This window comes from Drosophila montana, unplaced genomic scaffold (genome assembly GCF_035044405.1).
Source record: "Drosophila montana isolate Dmon_TW-CO22-7 unplaced genomic scaffold, ASM3504440v1 contig_3733_1, whole genome shotgun sequence".
NCBI classification, from domain to species: domain Eukaryota; kingdom Metazoa; phylum Arthropoda; class Insecta; order Diptera; family Drosophilidae; genus Drosophila; species Drosophila montana.
The window spans coordinates 8,368,415-8,384,876 of record NW_026998620.1 but is presented as its reverse complement, the minus strand read 5'-3'; the positions used below and the strand labels follow the sequence as shown (position 1 = coordinate 8,384,876).

The 16,462-nt window shown below is 39.6% G+C and overlaps 2 protein-coding genes across 7 annotated transcripts in view; one reads left to right on the top strand and one right to left on the bottom strand.

The window, feature by feature from the left end:
- Positions 1-558: 558 nt before the first annotated feature.
- FeCH (ferrochelatase, mitochondrial) lies at positions 559-2,360 on the bottom strand. Its single transcript, XM_064693289.1, has 5 exons — positions 2,106-2,360; positions 1,665-2,052; positions 1,501-1,602; positions 1,124-1,445; positions 559-1,064 (listed from the first exon to the last, which is right to left on the bottom strand). Exons 1-5 carry the CDS (start codon positions 2,149-2,151, stop codon positions 750-752), a joined length of 1,173 nt encoding a protein of 390 aa, XP_064549359.1. The 5' UTR covers positions 2,152-2,360; the 3' UTR covers positions 559-749.
- A 1,424-nt stretch (positions 2,361-3,784) lies between these two features.
- The window catches only part of RhoGAP100F (Rho GTPase activating protein at 100F), a 36,207-nt gene continuing 23,529 nt past the window's right edge, over positions 3,785-16,462 (top strand). For 3 of the 6 annotated variants that reach the window (XM_064693681.1, XM_064693684.1, XM_064693680.1), the window contains exons 1-2: positions 3,789-4,545; positions 9,655-9,931. In XM_064693681.1, coding sequence (XP_064549751.1) covers positions 9,845-9,931 — 87 coding nt within the window. In that variant the 5' untranslated portion in view covers positions 3,789-4,545; positions 9,655-9,844. Of the gene's footprint in view, positions 4,546-9,654; positions 9,932-16,462 lie in introns of all 6 variants that reach the window. The other 3 variants (XR_010437491.1, XR_010437489.1, XR_010437490.1) reach the window with 2 other exon arrangements.

The window sequence follows — 16,462 nt, the reverse complement described above, 5'->3', positions numbered from 1 at the left end:
TTCGAAGTTGTCCCGTTATGCAATTCGTCATGCGGCAAACGTTAGAAAATGAGCAATATTACGGCAAATCACTGCTTCGGCAGGGAGCGTGTTGTCTGAAAGAACTCCGATGGCCATTAGAATTTAAATTTTTATGTGCCCACCATAAATAAAGAATTCGAAATCTGACAAAGTGATAGAAAACAGCTGATGAAAACTGACCGGCGTTAAAATAACTAGAAGATAGCGCATTGCGCACGTTCAAAGTTCGATGCTCAAATGATTGAGCTTAAATGTGACGTCACGCACGTGAAATGTTAATGCGATGACTTAAACTACCTTTAAGCTTACAATAATATGAAACGTAAATTATCTTTATGACTGAGAAATCATTTTTTATATATTTAATTGATTTTACGCGTTCCATGAGTAGCGCATAGAATTTACAAGTCGTGACGTAACAGAGAGCGTTAACAGCAGACCAGAGGTGATTTGTGCATGGTATCGCAACGCACATGTATGCCACAGACAGAGAGAGCGTGATTTACAGAGAGGGAGATAAAAAGAGAACGGCTCATATTTTTGTTTATGCAGTGTCTTTATTGCCTTATGGACTCGCAGTCGCAAAACCCGGAACCTAATTAATGAAATACCTATAAGCGAACCGATTGATAGCATGATGAACATTGTAATGATAGCTTTAAGCTGATTAACTTAAAATGCACTACAGATGGTGCATTATGTGAGTCTCATATAAATAAAATGACATTTTAGTGTGCGCATAGCTGTTGATACCATTTTTTACTTTCACGGCAGCGATTATTGGTGCACATGGGGCAGCGCATTAAGAACTTCGGATTCACGGGCTGATTAGACTTCAGATGATCTGCCACAATGCTGCTTAGGGCCTCAATAAAGAGCGGATGATCATTGGGAGCGGCAGCGCGACGTATTTCCTCCACGCCCACCTCCTTGGCCAGCTCATCGCAGTACTCAATGTCCAGCTCGTGCAGTGTTTCAATGTGCTCGTTAACAAATGCAATAGGCACAAGTATGAAGTTCTTCAGGCCCTGTTTTACATATCCCTGCAAATCATTTGAGATTAGAGCCAAGCATAAAAGCATGGTTTCCAGAAATTGTTTACCTTGATGGCATCATCTGTGGCTGGTGCCAACCAGGGAAGGGGTCCCACCTTCGACTGCCAGGCTAAGCTGTAGGGATTATTTTGGCCCAATTCCTGCATAACCATATGCACACTGGCGCCAATCTCAGAGGGATACGGGTCACCCCTACTTACTGCCTTGAGGGGAAGCGAATGTGCCGTAAAGAGTATGACAACATCATTGCGCTTAGTCTCCACAAATTTGGCCAGCTCCTCACGTATGCGTTGCGCAAATGTCTTTATGAACAGCGGATGTGTGCCCCAGCGATCAATAATGCTCCATTTAATGTTGGCGGGTGGTGTGCTGCGAATTGGAAACTGGATTAGCAGGCTAACTTTCACATGAGCTGGCCATTTACTTTTCGCGGTAGTGGGTGAAGATCGAGTTGAAGCTGGAGCCGGATGTGGCGCAACTGTACTGTGGATACTGCGAGAAGAGCACCACACGGTCTGGCTTGTCGCTGCAGGAGAATATTGCATGTGGAATACATAAAATAAATCATTGATGTTGCTGTCAACTGACCTTTCGATCTGCGCAAGAGTATCCTCAGTCAGGGGATTGACATAGCGAAAGCCAACGTAATGCTTGTGCGGTGCCGTAGTTGGCGACAGTTTGTCCAGTTGCTCGCACATCAGTTTGCCCTGCAGCTCGGTCCATTTTAATATTGGCGAGCCGCCGCCAATTTCTTTGTACTTCTTTTGCACTTCTGGGGTGCGACGCTGCGCAATCCATGGACCGAGCCGGCTTTGCACCGGCAGCTGTATCATATCGCGATCCGTCATAATGCGCAACAGATAGTCGTGCACCTGATCCGTGTGTTGAGGTCCGCCCATGTTCAGCATGAGTATCGCAGTCTTTGCCTTCTGGCTACTGAAACGGACGCTGCTCGTGGCGAAATTAGCGACATTGCCTGTAAAGTAAACAATACAGTTGGTGACAGGGAGAGGGTATTAAACAACTTACTTGCCAGCTTGCATAGATTTCTGTTATGCAAAAACATTGTTTTCATTAAAACTAGACGAAGAGCAAAAATGCAACCGGAACTATTTCTCCAATGTTTATTTCGTACGTAATTTATTGTAGGTTCAACACCATTAAGTGCACAGTAATTGACGGCAAATGTCAAATGCTTTTATTTACCTTCAACCTAAAATTTAAATGAGTTCGCTATGAAAAGCTCTGAAAAGTAAAAATACGAAGTTGGCCCAGTTGGAAATTTTATTTAACAGCGACCAAAAGTTTAACATATGCTGAACTGTTATAAACAGCAAGTACACAACTTTGCCGCAAAAATATCGTTCTACATTTTGAATAGGACAAATTAAAAATATATTAAATAAATAAAATTTTACATCAATAAACAATAAAAAGTGATATTTTGCACAAGCTCTATAGAAAACTTCCTTTATAATAAAAACGAATATTATTGCACCTAATTTCTAATACAACTTTAAAAAATTATAATAAAAAACCTAGTGAGGAGTAATTCTGCTAAGTTAGTATTTTTTATGTAAGCAAAAATAATCATAACATTCTTGAAGAGCTGCCAGACTGGCGCAATGATTTACCGGCTACCATTGTTGAAGAGTCGTAAGACCAGCCAACTTAAGACGATATCGATTTAAAACCTCAACAGAAAGATATACGGGTAATTCATCCTCTTTTCGGAATATAATTCAAATCTATTGGTGCTCAGCAATCAATCGAATAATGTAAACTAGCAGTGTTCTGCTATGTCTCTGTTAATATTCGATTGGGTCCGTTCTCAGGAACCAGAGAGCAGCTGTTTTGATTCAAATTAAAGTCTATTTCGCTCAATATCTGCCATATAGAAATGAAATCTAACATACTATTTTTGATTTAAAAACTTTTCAATTTAGTAAATGTTTATTACTGATAATTAAAAAAGTTCTTACTTAACATATATAACGGCAGTTTCCGAGAAAAACAGGGCTCACTGTTAATAACAGTTCAGCAGAGTGCTAAGCTTGTAGATGCCTAACACATAACATAAAACAAACAGTGGTAGAAAATTGTAACGAATGGCAATCAGGGACTTAGTTCGTTAGTTCAGTTTAGTGAGTCATTGCCGCTCATCAATCAATCAATCAAATTGTTGATAAATAAAGCGAACACAAACAAAAAAAATTCTAAAAACAATAAAATAAGAAAATCTAACGCTTGTGAAGTACTGCAAATAGCATTATTAAATGCAACAACCACAAGTGCCCTAAACAAAAAGCGTCAACCGCCCCAAGTAAAGCGAAAAAAGCCACACGAACTATAGCGTGAGGGACTTTGAACGGTTGCGACTCTGGTGGTGGATTGCTGTGGGGTGGGTGGTTAGTGTTATCGTCTTTGCTCGCTATCGCCCACAAATAGCCAGCAGCGGCAACTTGCTCCAAATTTATAGGGCATGCGCAGTGCGAACACTCGCTCAAACGCTCGCTGGCTCGCTCATTGCCCAAACAGGATATTTTATTATACTGAAATTCATACCCATGCTCAGAACACTTGCACACACACACAAAACACACACATATTATTATGCGTGCTGCGCTGCGCTCTGTTAACGTAGGAGTAGCGCAGGAAATTCGCATATTCAGGCCAAACGCGTTGCGCTCGTAGTAAAATGCGGCTCATAAGCAAAAGCTCCGCACTGCCATTCGGACGCATTCCGTTGCCTGCTCCCACGTACACATTCTCACGCGTACACACATAGAAAAAGAAACACATCACACATACACTAACAACCGTTCGTACATGCATTCACATATACACGCGCAAAAATCAATTAGGCGCAGCTAAAGAAAAATCGGTTAACTGAAAGCATTTTTAGGCAGAAACGCGTTTAATCGCGTTGTTTTCAACGGCTCTGGCGGCCAAATAATGTACAAATTGACTGTGAAATGTGCAAAAGCGAAAAAAGCTCACAAGTTACGCAAAAAATGCAGCAGCGCCGCAGTCGCAGAAGCAAAAGCAGCATCGAGCAGAATGTGAAACGGAAACGAGCAAACGACCAGTGCTAATAATGCAAAGGATCTAAGGATGCGTCCGAGTGCCATTGACCACCGAACCAGCAATTTGTCATTAAAGCCTAGGTCAACAGCAACAACTGCCACTGCAACTGCAACAGCAATTACGTTTGCAACATAGCCCCAAAAGCCTCGCCAACTGCACCTGCTATTAACGCTGTCACCCGCCGGCAAACCCCCGACGCCGCCCGTAATCCACGTCACTATTGTTGTTGTTGTTGTTGTTGCTGCTGTTTGTGATTTCAGTTTTGATAACTAAACTCTAAAGTTTGTGCGGCTTAGGCAACGTCAAACAGCATCCAGGCACCCGGTCATCCAGGCATCCAGGCAGCATCCATCAGCACCAGTTGACAGGCAACGCAGTTCAGGTGAGCCCACCATTCGAATTGCCATTAAATCCCTTAAGCTTATTTTAGAAAAATTCTGATAGGTTCGTGAACTCTCATAGCAATGGAGATGATAGAGTGGAAAGGATGGGCAGAAATTCTCTGCTCATCATTGATATGTGGAGGTTAATTTTTGTAAATGTTCTAGTGGGGATTATTTTATATGCTAGTAAGGATGTATAGTGCGCCTAAGGATTTCTGTTCTACCCTGTGACTTTTTAAAATGAATAATATGGCTGTAATTAAATTGCGCAAAAGTATGCAACAGGCAGAAGGAGTCGTATATAATTGATCCAGCATTTGCTTCTGCAACGATTTTCACATGTCCGCCAGTCAACCTGTCGACAAGTTCGTTCATTTCCGTCATTTTCACCAGTCGAACCTAGAGACGGTTAAAGGTAGACAAGCCAAATTTTAGATATTCATCCACGTAAATCACATGCAGAACATGATTTATTTTTGGATGCCGCCCATACTTATCCGGTTATTACCGGATTGCAAGAAATTTTAAGATCTAGATATACATCATTTTATATGCAGGTGATCCCATGCAAAATTCCGTTTTAGACAGATTGCCGTGATTTTTGGAATATGCACACTTTGGGTTGTCATATTTATATCCTGAAATAATGATAAGGATCCGAAAACAAACACAGACGGAATGAACTAGTAGAATGATATGAAAAAAGTACAGGGTAGAGCAAATAAGATTATTGCCGGTGCCAAAGGAGCCCATTAATATTTGTTAAAGTAGTTTGAAGTTCGAAGGAAATATCCGATTCTGGTTTTCTCAGCTAAAAAATATGTACTTGTGTTGACCGATTTTAATTGGATACTAAACTGAATTGAGCTTCAGCCTTTTGTTGTATTTGTTGTACCCATTTGTATGTAGATATGTAAATCTTCTACATAACATAATTCCGTTAATAGTCATTATTTCAAATCAAAACTCTCTATTTTAATTGAAGCTAAGCAATATCCTAAATAAGAATCTCGAATACACAAAGAGAAAGAAAACATTAACTGCAACATTAACAATCAACAAAGCATTTTTAATTCTTTAGCGTTTTACGCCCGGCCTTATATTAAAAACAGCCACCCAACGAGCCCCCCAGCAGCACATAGAAAAAGTTGAGAGCTTTGCTCCAATTTTACAAGAAAAAGCGGAAAAACCATTTGAACAATGCAGGAAAAAATGCTACAAACATTGCAGCACAAGGCATTAAAGTCAGAGTTATGATATCAAATGTTATATAATGTTACAAACAGCCCCAACTCGTATAAAAATATTTCCATTGTAAGCGCACATTGAAAAAGTTTGCGTTTTACAAGTGTTGGGGGAAAAAACAGCTCGAAGTCGTACGAATGAAAAGATAATTAAAGCTGCAGGAATTATTAAACTTCTGTATAGTATTAAAATACAATTGTCATAATAGGTATAGATGCGTAAGACTGATACATTTCTTTTTAAGAAGCTTTAGGAAGCTCTTTTAAAAAATATTTGTAAATAAGTACCACGTCAAGAGACCAGATTCAAAATGCTTTATATTGGTTTAATTGTTGGCACATATAATTTGCAACTGGATCGAGCACTAAACCATCCGCAAGGAATGAATATCAGATTGTTTCTTTAATTTAGACAGTTTTTATTCTTATATATAGAGGTATGTATTTAATTGCTTGTTTAACAAACAGGATTGTTTATTTAATTTGAAAAGAGCTTTGCAGATTATTTCGTATAATACTATAATAACTGCCTCATCCATCTTAATTTTAGTTGTGTTTCAATGCTTGCCCGGTCCTGACAGCCGCAGCGGTTGCATTCACAGCAACAGACGCTGTATTAGTGAAAAATGTGAAAATTAGTTAGACTATAGGCCACATACCTTTTCCCAACGTTGGCTACCAATTATGCCGGTTGCTGTGGTTTTGTGTTTTTGTAATTCGTGCACGGTCCAATTTTAAGGTGAAAATTCCCCATCGTCCGTTGCTAGTTGCAAGTCTGGGCTCAGTGTCTGCATAGTGCATAGAGTGTTGCTGCAATCATATTTGAGTGCCAGCCCATGGGGCGTGTGTGATGGGTGTGTCAGTGCCGCCCAGTGGCGACTGGTTGGTGGTTTGTCACTCTGTTTGAGGCTGTAGGCTGGTGCCACATGCAAGTTAATGTCTGCGTTCCATGACCAGAGTATGACAGCAGTTTTAAGCGGCTGCTAAAATAATTTCAACATCGCGTCAGGGTTAGACTAGGACCCAAGCAAAGAAATCGAAAAAGCGGCGTGTGCATATATATATAATATTTTATCGCCTGGCTGCAAAATTATCTCTATTTTAGTACCCTGTGCAAATATGACATATGTGACTGATGTCGCATCTCAGAGACTGTTTTCTGAAACTGCTTTCAACCATTTTAAATATACGGGTACGATTATGTTGTTTGCAATATAGGATATGCTTTAGTTAACTAGGCGTATCTACACAACTCTTCCTTTGTTTATTCTTGTAAATCTGTAGTGCAAACAGTAGATATCTCTTTCATGCAATCCGGTTATATAAAATATTATATTGATATTCGCCTAATATAGTGTGGAAAAAGTTTTTTCAGAGCAAATAACGCTATTGAATTGTTTCTGTATTTATTGTATGATAAATGGTTTGCAATTTTTGCGCTCCCAGTGGGCGGAGCTTTATAACACACTTATTCATCCACATACTCAAATAAAACCATATGCACACATATGAAAGCAAGTTGGGTATGCGAAAAAAAAGCGAAAACCTCGCTGGCGGAATTTATGATGTCATTAAAATAAATTTTAGGCATGCGTGGACAAAAATGTGTACGTTTGTCAGCCAAATAGTTGTTGTTGTATATGTTGTTGTTATAAATGTTGCTGTTGTGAATGTTGTTGCTTCCATCAACACCCAACGACATTTTTCTTGGCTGATTGCTGCACTTTGTCGCCGAGTTGTTGCTGCTTTGACACAAAGTATCGTGTAGCTGCATTTGCATGGCAGTGTCGCTGCTAGCTATTATTCTCACACACACTTGCACAGGCGAACAGACAGTCAGTGCATGTATGGAAATTATGAACAAAAATGTTGCATAGCGACGGGCGCAGATGAAGTTCATTGAATGGCACTGGTTCTGTTGCAGCGGATGTTGCTCAGCAGTCAGTTGTCATGTCGCAGCTGGGTGCACAGCCATAGACACAAGCACACACATACAGACACACACCCATATATATGATCACGCACACTTGTGAGGCCTTAGGTATGGCATTCGGGCAGGACATTTAAATGTTCCCTGCACGATTGCAACATTTTTCATTGCAAACTACAGAGGAGGATGGGGAGAAAGCGGGATTAAGGACTTACTCCCCGCACAAACTGTTTTATGGCAGCAAAATCTCAGTTGGAGTTGTGGGCAAAGTGCCAGCCGCAGAGCTCCATTGGCCCAGTTCGTAGTACGTGTCCGCCAGGAGGACGACGACGACGACGATGACCCTGTGTAGGACGACATCATCACATGGCTAGCTCCATCCCTGGCGAATGAGCTGCTGAGTAAAAAGTCTCATCTCTTAGCTGCTGCTTTTAAGCTACTTAATTAAAAATTCTTTGTCACTGATTTGCCATTGTGGTCGCCGTTGTTGCTTTTGGCATTACGGTTGCAAGGCTTGTGCCAAAATCATATGCATAAACAGAATCCGAACTTGCCTCTAACCGGCTAAACGGTCTCTGTATCTAAAAGTGTGTGTCTAGGGACTTACAGGGCTAATAGCTTCAATTCTTAGATAATCTTTAAGTCTTAAAATAATCGTATTGGTATACAACATGCAGCAGTAAATTGTATTTAAATAGTTGCACAAGTTCATACCAACCATCGTAGCAGTGCCCCTTGTGCAGCTAAAAGTTGCTCTTGTGCTTCGTCTGGTCCTCTTGCCTGTTAGCTTGGTCAGCTGCAAAAGCGTTTTTAATTAAAAATTATATCAGCATTCATTGCAGCTGCCAGGCAAGGGCCAACGTTGAGGACGTTAGCGAACCGGTTGCTGTTAGTCGGATAATAGTTGTTAGAGCTCGCAACATGAATATGACTCTTTTGTTATGGAGGCGGCACAGCATTTGAAGTGTTAAGCACACAGTAAACAGTATAATAAATACCATACATCATATTTATATACTATATGAATATTTATATTAATATTGTTCGAATGGACTTGTATTCAAAATAATTGGCTCTCCATCTTACAATAAAAACAGTTTGCAAGTGGCAAGGTTGCTTGTTTGCCATTAGATGTCGACCCGAAAGTCATCATGATTCTGTTTCAAGTACATGAAGCAACAGCGATTGATAGATAAATTGACTTTTCCATGTTTGTTTTCTTGTTTTGTACCTTATTCTAAGTCAATGGACTAAATGGAATAAAGCTCTCAACTTTCACAGTTCGTTTAATTTACGCTAATAGAAATTCGAATTAGATTAAAGTCAGGCACTAAGTTAATTAGGATTTTAACGCTTTTTCAGTGTTGCATATATTAGTTTAAAAGTGCTACAGTTGCAGGCGAAGTGCCTGCCCATGGCAGACTTTGATTGGAACCATTTGAGAGCTAAGCAAACAACGCATTATCGGAGCTGTGAAATCAGACAGCTACTCGATATGTGAGTGGGCTATGTGATGTGGGCTGCTTGTTACTTGTAGTGCTGCCTGGCAGATGACAAGTTGCGAAGCTGGCATTTGTCCAACTGTCCAACACTGCTCCAATGGATGTTACGCAAATGCATATGACACATGTCAGAACAACGCCAACTCAAGGCTGGGCTCTAAAGTGTTCCAAAGTGTTTTTGTCTGTCAGCTTTTAGCTGCCAGTGCAGTGTGGCAGAGCTTCATTAAGTTTAACACACTGCTCAACACTGACACACGAAGCATGTAAAATGCATTCGCTTGCTGACAATTAAGTGACAGTTAATACTTTCTGATGAGTTTGGCAAGGCCACGCACAGCTCATATATATGTAAAAAGTTTAAGCTTTACTTACGCACTCTCACTGACTCATATATACTTATGTTCTATATATCTTTCTGTTTTTCGTTTACAGCACCCCATATACGAGCAACGAATAAATCGAACTTGCATTTTTTTTATACAACGCTAATGAATTTTTGTAAAATTAAGTTGATTAAACGGTCACGCCCCTTGGCGCATTTCTCGAGACTTCAGCCAGGGCCACAAATGCCCCAACTGTAGCAGCAGAAGAAAGACTTTCCCATAAGGATCCCCACTCATAAATGCAGTGGAAGAAGAAGTTTACTCGATTGAAAGCAGCTACTGGAAATTCGCGTGTGCGAAGAATGCTTTGTTGTGGACGTAGAAAGGTAAGTTTAAAACTTTTTAAGCCGACTAACTCGGAGAACTTTTACAAAAGTTCAACAATTACTTAACAGTATACATTATATTGTGTGAAGGTCCTTTCATTTTAAGTAAATATTTAAGGCAAACTGTTTTTTATATATACACGTATACAAAATTACAAAATAAGTGCGGTTAATACTCAAAGTCATTCTGGACTGGCAACTTACACAGATCTTTACCTACTTCGATTGGGTGAAAAACCTTAATTATTATCAGAAAATAATTCATATTTTCCTATTTCGCTCAAGCTATTTACAGATAATTATTTTTCAAAATGGAAAATCCTTAAAATTGAATTTGTATCGATTTTACTTTATAGTAAATTAGCAATTGACTGCTATATGACTTTCAATACCGCTTAATTGCAAAATCTGATTTACTTTTTCTGGGGTCGCGACTGGCGGCGGTCGTCTGCATGTGTACCTTTAACGCAGTCGGTGGACATGTAACTCAATTACTTATGTATATATACTACCTATCGTTTGTCTGCATGAGGGCTGCCAAAGTGGAGGCGGCCTGGCGTGTTGTTAACCAACGCCATATATTCCACTTTAATTGAAGCTGCCTCGAATTTTAATGAAATTGTTTGGTCGCACAACGTAATTTTATTCCGCCATGTAACTGAACTTTAATCAATGTGTTAAATTAAAGGTTTACCGGGGAAATAATTGATATACATGTTTAACACTTAAGTCAATTTAATTATCCACACATTTAAGGATCTCTCACTGCGGCATCCTTTTCAGTTCATCAATTTTTTTTTAGTTCCACCCAACCGCCTTTTAATTAAAGCACTTAACAAAGCATTTTGCTAATGCTCCCAAGCACCAGACTCATCTAAATTCATCCCTAAAGGTAGACTCACAGGCTTTGTTGTCAGTTCTTCAAGTGAATTTGTCAACTATGTGCGAATGAGCAGCTCCAGTTGAAGACATTAAGCAAGCTAGGCGAAATAAAAATAGCTCCAACTCAAACTTAGGCAGCGGAAATCGCTCCAACTTAAGCCAGGCAGCCAGGCAGCCAGCGAAAAACCAACAAAACTCCATCACAAAGTCAAAGGCGCAGCGCCCTTGTGCAATTCCCTCAAGATGCAGTCGACAAAGCATTGCGACCACAGCCACACCCACAAACGAGGAGTAGCTCGTCGAATCGATTATTTTTTGAGGGTATTTCAGCTAAGTTATGAAGCTCGCAATGATTTGACACAAAATTAATATGCTAGATGATGTTAGCCTTGTTTGAGTGAACTTTAGTTGAACTGAAATACTTGTACTACAATTTTACCTGCATTGCTGTTGTATAACACTTGATATTATTAGTACTTTAATCAATATACATAAATATAAACAAATTTATAAAGGACGTCAGAATATGCTTTTTTATATAACGTATTAGCCCTGAATTACCTGAACCCGCGTCCGTTCTGCCGTTACAAAAATTCAAACTTTCTCCTACACACAAACTTTCTCCTATACGCACGCACAAGCGCGCTATGCTTCTTCGTCTCCAGTCCTTTACTATAATAAATACATTCTTCAATAACTTCGCCGTTTATTGTTAGATCTTTGGGGCTAATGCATAGCGTTCGAACGTGTGGAAATAACAAAGCCCAAGAGTTATTTAAAATGTAAAATACTTATTTTGAATCTGTATTTATTAAACCAGAGCCTACATACATAACATTACTACGAGACAATCAAAAATAATGATGAATTTATATACTTTATGAGATGGTTGATGCCTTCTTCTCGTTTTCTAAAATTGCAAAAAACTATTAAACTTAAACATTTCGCACGCCTTTTCAGAGTACATAATATTCCATGAATCGCATATATTTTTTTTCAGCTTTTGTTGTTTGATTTTTCATTTATGCGGCGTATAAACTTTGACTTGGCGCTGCCGTCAAAAACTTTAACAAATAAATTAATTTACTCGCCGAGCAACCGAGGATGGAAGTTGCCTTAGCTGCGCGCTCGGTGCCGGCCTTTGTCGATACTAAGGATGATCGTCCTATGGGAGTCTGGCGGCTAAATAATTGAATTAACGCTTGCGGCATATTTAGCTGTGCCTTTTCTTGGCTGTTCTAATTGCAGTGGCAGCGCTTGTTGCACGTTGCTGCTCCTGCTGCTGCAGCTGCTGCTGTGGCTCGATTTATATTTTTTATAAGCTGCACGTCAGGCCCTGCAAATTGATTTGTTAAACAATTTTTAATTGAAATGCAACGCCCCCAGGCAATGTGTCAAAGTTTTATAGAAGCAATCTGATTGCCTGCAGTTTGCTGCCTGCTGCCAGCTGCCAGCTGCGTGCCACTTGTAAACAGTCAAAGTTGCTCAAGTGAAATGCGCAGGCAATTCTATTGGCATACGTGGCAGGACTGCTGCATGCCGCGGTGACGAGTGTTGAATGGCAGCCAACAGGCAAATGGCAGCATATTGAATTACAAAAATCCACAGTTGGGGTTGTGTACGGGCGTGACTGCAGCTGACACCATTTGGGAAAGGGTTTCACAGCGGCCCGCAGCATCCAATGGAGATTTAATCAATTTTTAGTGGCATTTTTGGGCGCAAGAGTGGATGAATTTATTGAATTGCATTTCGCAACGTTTAAGCTGCAGTAAATTATTTTGATTTATTCGCATACCAAGCAGCACAATGTGGCGTATTCGTGATGCGAACTCAACCAAGTGCTTTATACATTTAATTAAAAGCAATGATAGCGACTGACAAACAGATAAAAACCCGTACTGTTTTTTCATTTCTGCTGTCTATCAAACGTCACACAATATTTTCATTTCAATTTAAAGTTAAGAACTGTCTGCAGTCTGATCTGTGTAATTAGTTGACAAATTGCTGGTTATGACAGTTGGCGAAAAATAATTCTGAATGCTACGCATCACAGTGCCTATAGACAATTATCAACTTGCCGCTTGGCTGGTCGCTGAAGTCCCGCAGTTTTGTGCCACGTTTCAAGATGGCGCAAAATGCGGCATTCTGTCTATCTAGCTGTAAGTTTTCTGTGTGTTCCTCGAGTACCATTCACAAATAAACGACGGACATTTAGGCAGGAGTAGCGGCAAGACAGCAGAAGCAGAATCAGCAGCAGCAGCAGCTCCTTTTGGTTTCTTGAGCTTTGCCAACAACAGTTGGTGCATTTGGGGTGCATTCGAGCAGCTCGCTGGATACACAGACACACACAAAGACTTGCAGACTGTTTGCTTCAATGCAGATAAGAATATTGCTTCAGTTGGGGCAGCTGCAAGCACATAGATACACACTACTGCACAATCAGCGGCAACGAATTTCGCCCAAGACAAACACTGGCCAAGATTTTAGTTGTTGGAGCCGCTCCAATTTCCGCTTTATGCTTTCAAAGCTTCTTCTGATTTGAATACTCTCTACCCAGGGGAGCATAGCAAAAGGTATTCAAAATAAGCTTTTCTTAAAATCATCAGCTCGAATACAATGTAAAATCAAAATAATTATGGTAATACAAATAAATAACTAACAATTAACTTTAAGGAAATAACCACCAAATCTAATAATAATAGGAATACAAAAAGTTTAAAGTAATCAAAATATGAATTGTAAGGAATTTTAAAGAAGTATAAAAATAAAATATATCGTGACTATTACTACTTTAAGCCAAAAATAGTCTTCTTGATGAGTATTATAATTTTCCAAATTTTTGTGGTTGCTCCACTAGTTTTTTGTTTTCTCCCTTTCACTTCTATTTTGCTTATTTGTTGGTGTGAAAGTTAACAACTGCAAAAGAAAAATAAATTAGTTGCCGCATTGCTTTCCTCTTCTACTCATTGGCTTAGTTCTTGTTGCCGAATCATTTGAAAAACTATTAATTGGCAACACAGGTGGAGCAAGATTTTTAATTGCCGCAAACGCAGCGTGAAAGTTTTCCCAGCCATTTGCAGGTGTTGTTGTTGCACCTGGCTCGTTAACAAGCGTAATTTGGGTGCATTGAAACGGAAAATGCAGGGACAGAAAACCCAGCTAGGCTACAGTTTCCACTGATTATGACGTTGCGAATTGGAAAAAGCACAGGAACCGCAAATAAAGTTGGCAAGCTGTTTCAGCTACGCCACTAAAAGGATTGATGGGGCAAATTCAGATACGATTAAGTCAGCAATCTGTTTTTTTTATCTCACTATCCATCAATCAACGAATATTCAATTAACTAACTACTAAACTGTGCTTAGCAGATTAAAGGCGACCTTCAGTGTTGATATTAATGATACCTTATCGGAAATTGCAGAGATGGGAAGCACTCGTATATCTTTTTACATGTTTTCCATGAACGAAATGTCTTATTCCATTATTTTTTTATTTTTCTCTGTATTTTGCTTCTATAACGACTCATTTTTCACTTGATCTTTTAGTTACGTGTATTTTGTAAAAATTAATTACAGACCCTTCAACAGCACGCCTTGCATATAATCAACTTGCTCTATTGACGCTTGTCAATAAACAAGATACAAAAAGTCATTTTTTTTTCGCCTGTCGTTTGCTCTTGTCGTTGTATCTAGTTTTCTTTTCTGTACCCTTACCAATACAGCTACAGGCTCTATTTGCTTTGCATATAAACTTTCGATTGGAGAATTTTGTTTGGTTTGACATAAAAACTTTTGAATATATGAATGTTTTATTATATTAATTTTAAATATTTCAACTGCATCTGGTCAAGTATTTATATATTAAGACTGAGGACTACAAATTATTTGACTTGTTCGATGAATTCATTTACCGATGTTTTTAATAAGTTTTTATCAATTTGAAAATAGACTAGACATAGGCTATGTAAAATGTTGAGAATGTTCTGTCTCACGCACAAGTCTTATGTTATCAAGTTGAAAATAACTAAGAAGACTCGCTGACCTATTTAGCAAATTATATATATTTGATTATAGCTTTTTATATTCCTAGGTGTTTTTCTTTTACCTTCAGTAACATAGTTGGTACAGGTATTTTAAAGTTGCACATTCCTGCTCTTCTTGTTTGCGGTTTGTTGTGCACGTAAAATATTTGCCTGTCATTGCACACAACATGTCGCATTTTCTTTTTTTTTTCCTTTACCAATAAGAACGTGTTTATAATTTCCGGCTAGAAGTCAGGTGCCGTCGGTTCGAGTGGCCGCATAGCATCCACGAGCTGCTTGTGACAGTTTACTTATTGATTGGCTTCTTTTTGCATAACATTCTGAAGGACATCGCAGCAGCGTATACTTGTTTCTTGGAATTCCGGTCCTGGAAATGCTTTTGAAATTCAATAAGAGTATGTTGCCAGTACACTGTCCATCGAAAGTTTTGTGCCCGACTCCTAAGCTTCGTATGACAAATTTTATGTTTGGCCAAAAAATAAAATCAGCAACTAGGGCTGTTTGTATTGAGAGTAGTCGAGTGCAAAAGAAAACAGACACAGATAACGCACACACACACTATCATACACACACGCAAGCAAATGCAATGCAAAAACAAAATTAACCTCACAACCTACTGCAGCATCCATCCCAGTGCATGTGTGTGTGCGTGCGTGTGTGTCTTGACTGTACTAAAAGCGGCTTACACCACTCACAGGTAAACAGGCTAGCCACCCACACACAGCTTTGAGTGTTTTGTTCAGCCCCAAAATACCCACACACGATTGTTGTGTGGATAGGTCGTGGCTTTTATTTTGTCGCCCGCTTCTTGCGGCATATATGTATATATGTATATGTGTGTTAGCTTGAGGGTTGAGGGTTGGCGGGCTATCAGCCTAGCCAGCTACCTTAGCATTTTGGCATATCAACCCCCTGCGACCCTTGAGCGTGGTTAAAAGCTGTTTGCTTTACTGCGGATTTTCGCAACGTTTTTGGCTGTCGTGGCGCTCGCAACGCACGAAAGTGTGCTTCAACATTTTTTAACTTTTACGTACTTTGCATTTGCTATGAATTGAGTAAGTGTGTGTGTGTATGAATGTGTGTATGTGTACCTGAGTGAGTGGGGGTGTATGTGGTTTCTGCTTCACGCCGACATTTGCGCTTTTGCTCAGTGCGTATTTGTGTTTCAACTTGCTCTCGCCGTATCTACGGCTCGCTCTCTGGAACGAAGAGCTTTTGTAGTAGAGAAAAACGAAATGTTTTTGGCTTTTGCGGCTTGCTCTGCTTGTTCAGAGTGGCCAGACTTGTGTAAAGTTTGTGTTATTTCTGTTTTTTATTTTATTTTTTTTTTTCAATTCTAACAGTTACTTTTGGTTTTCCGATCATTTATTTGTTGTTGGTTAGTTGTCTAGACAACAAATTAGAACTGTGTGGTTTTGGCCACAACTGCAAATTTACTCCATTGAGCGTGCAGTGTATTTGTCACAAACTTTGGCACATGCATTAATTGAAGGCACTTGTAACGGCTTTTAAAATGCCAACGGCCCAAAATGGCCCACAAACCATCAATTAGTCCGACAGCTAGGCCTCACGCCTGGCAAGGCACACACGCTCACACATTTGTGTCA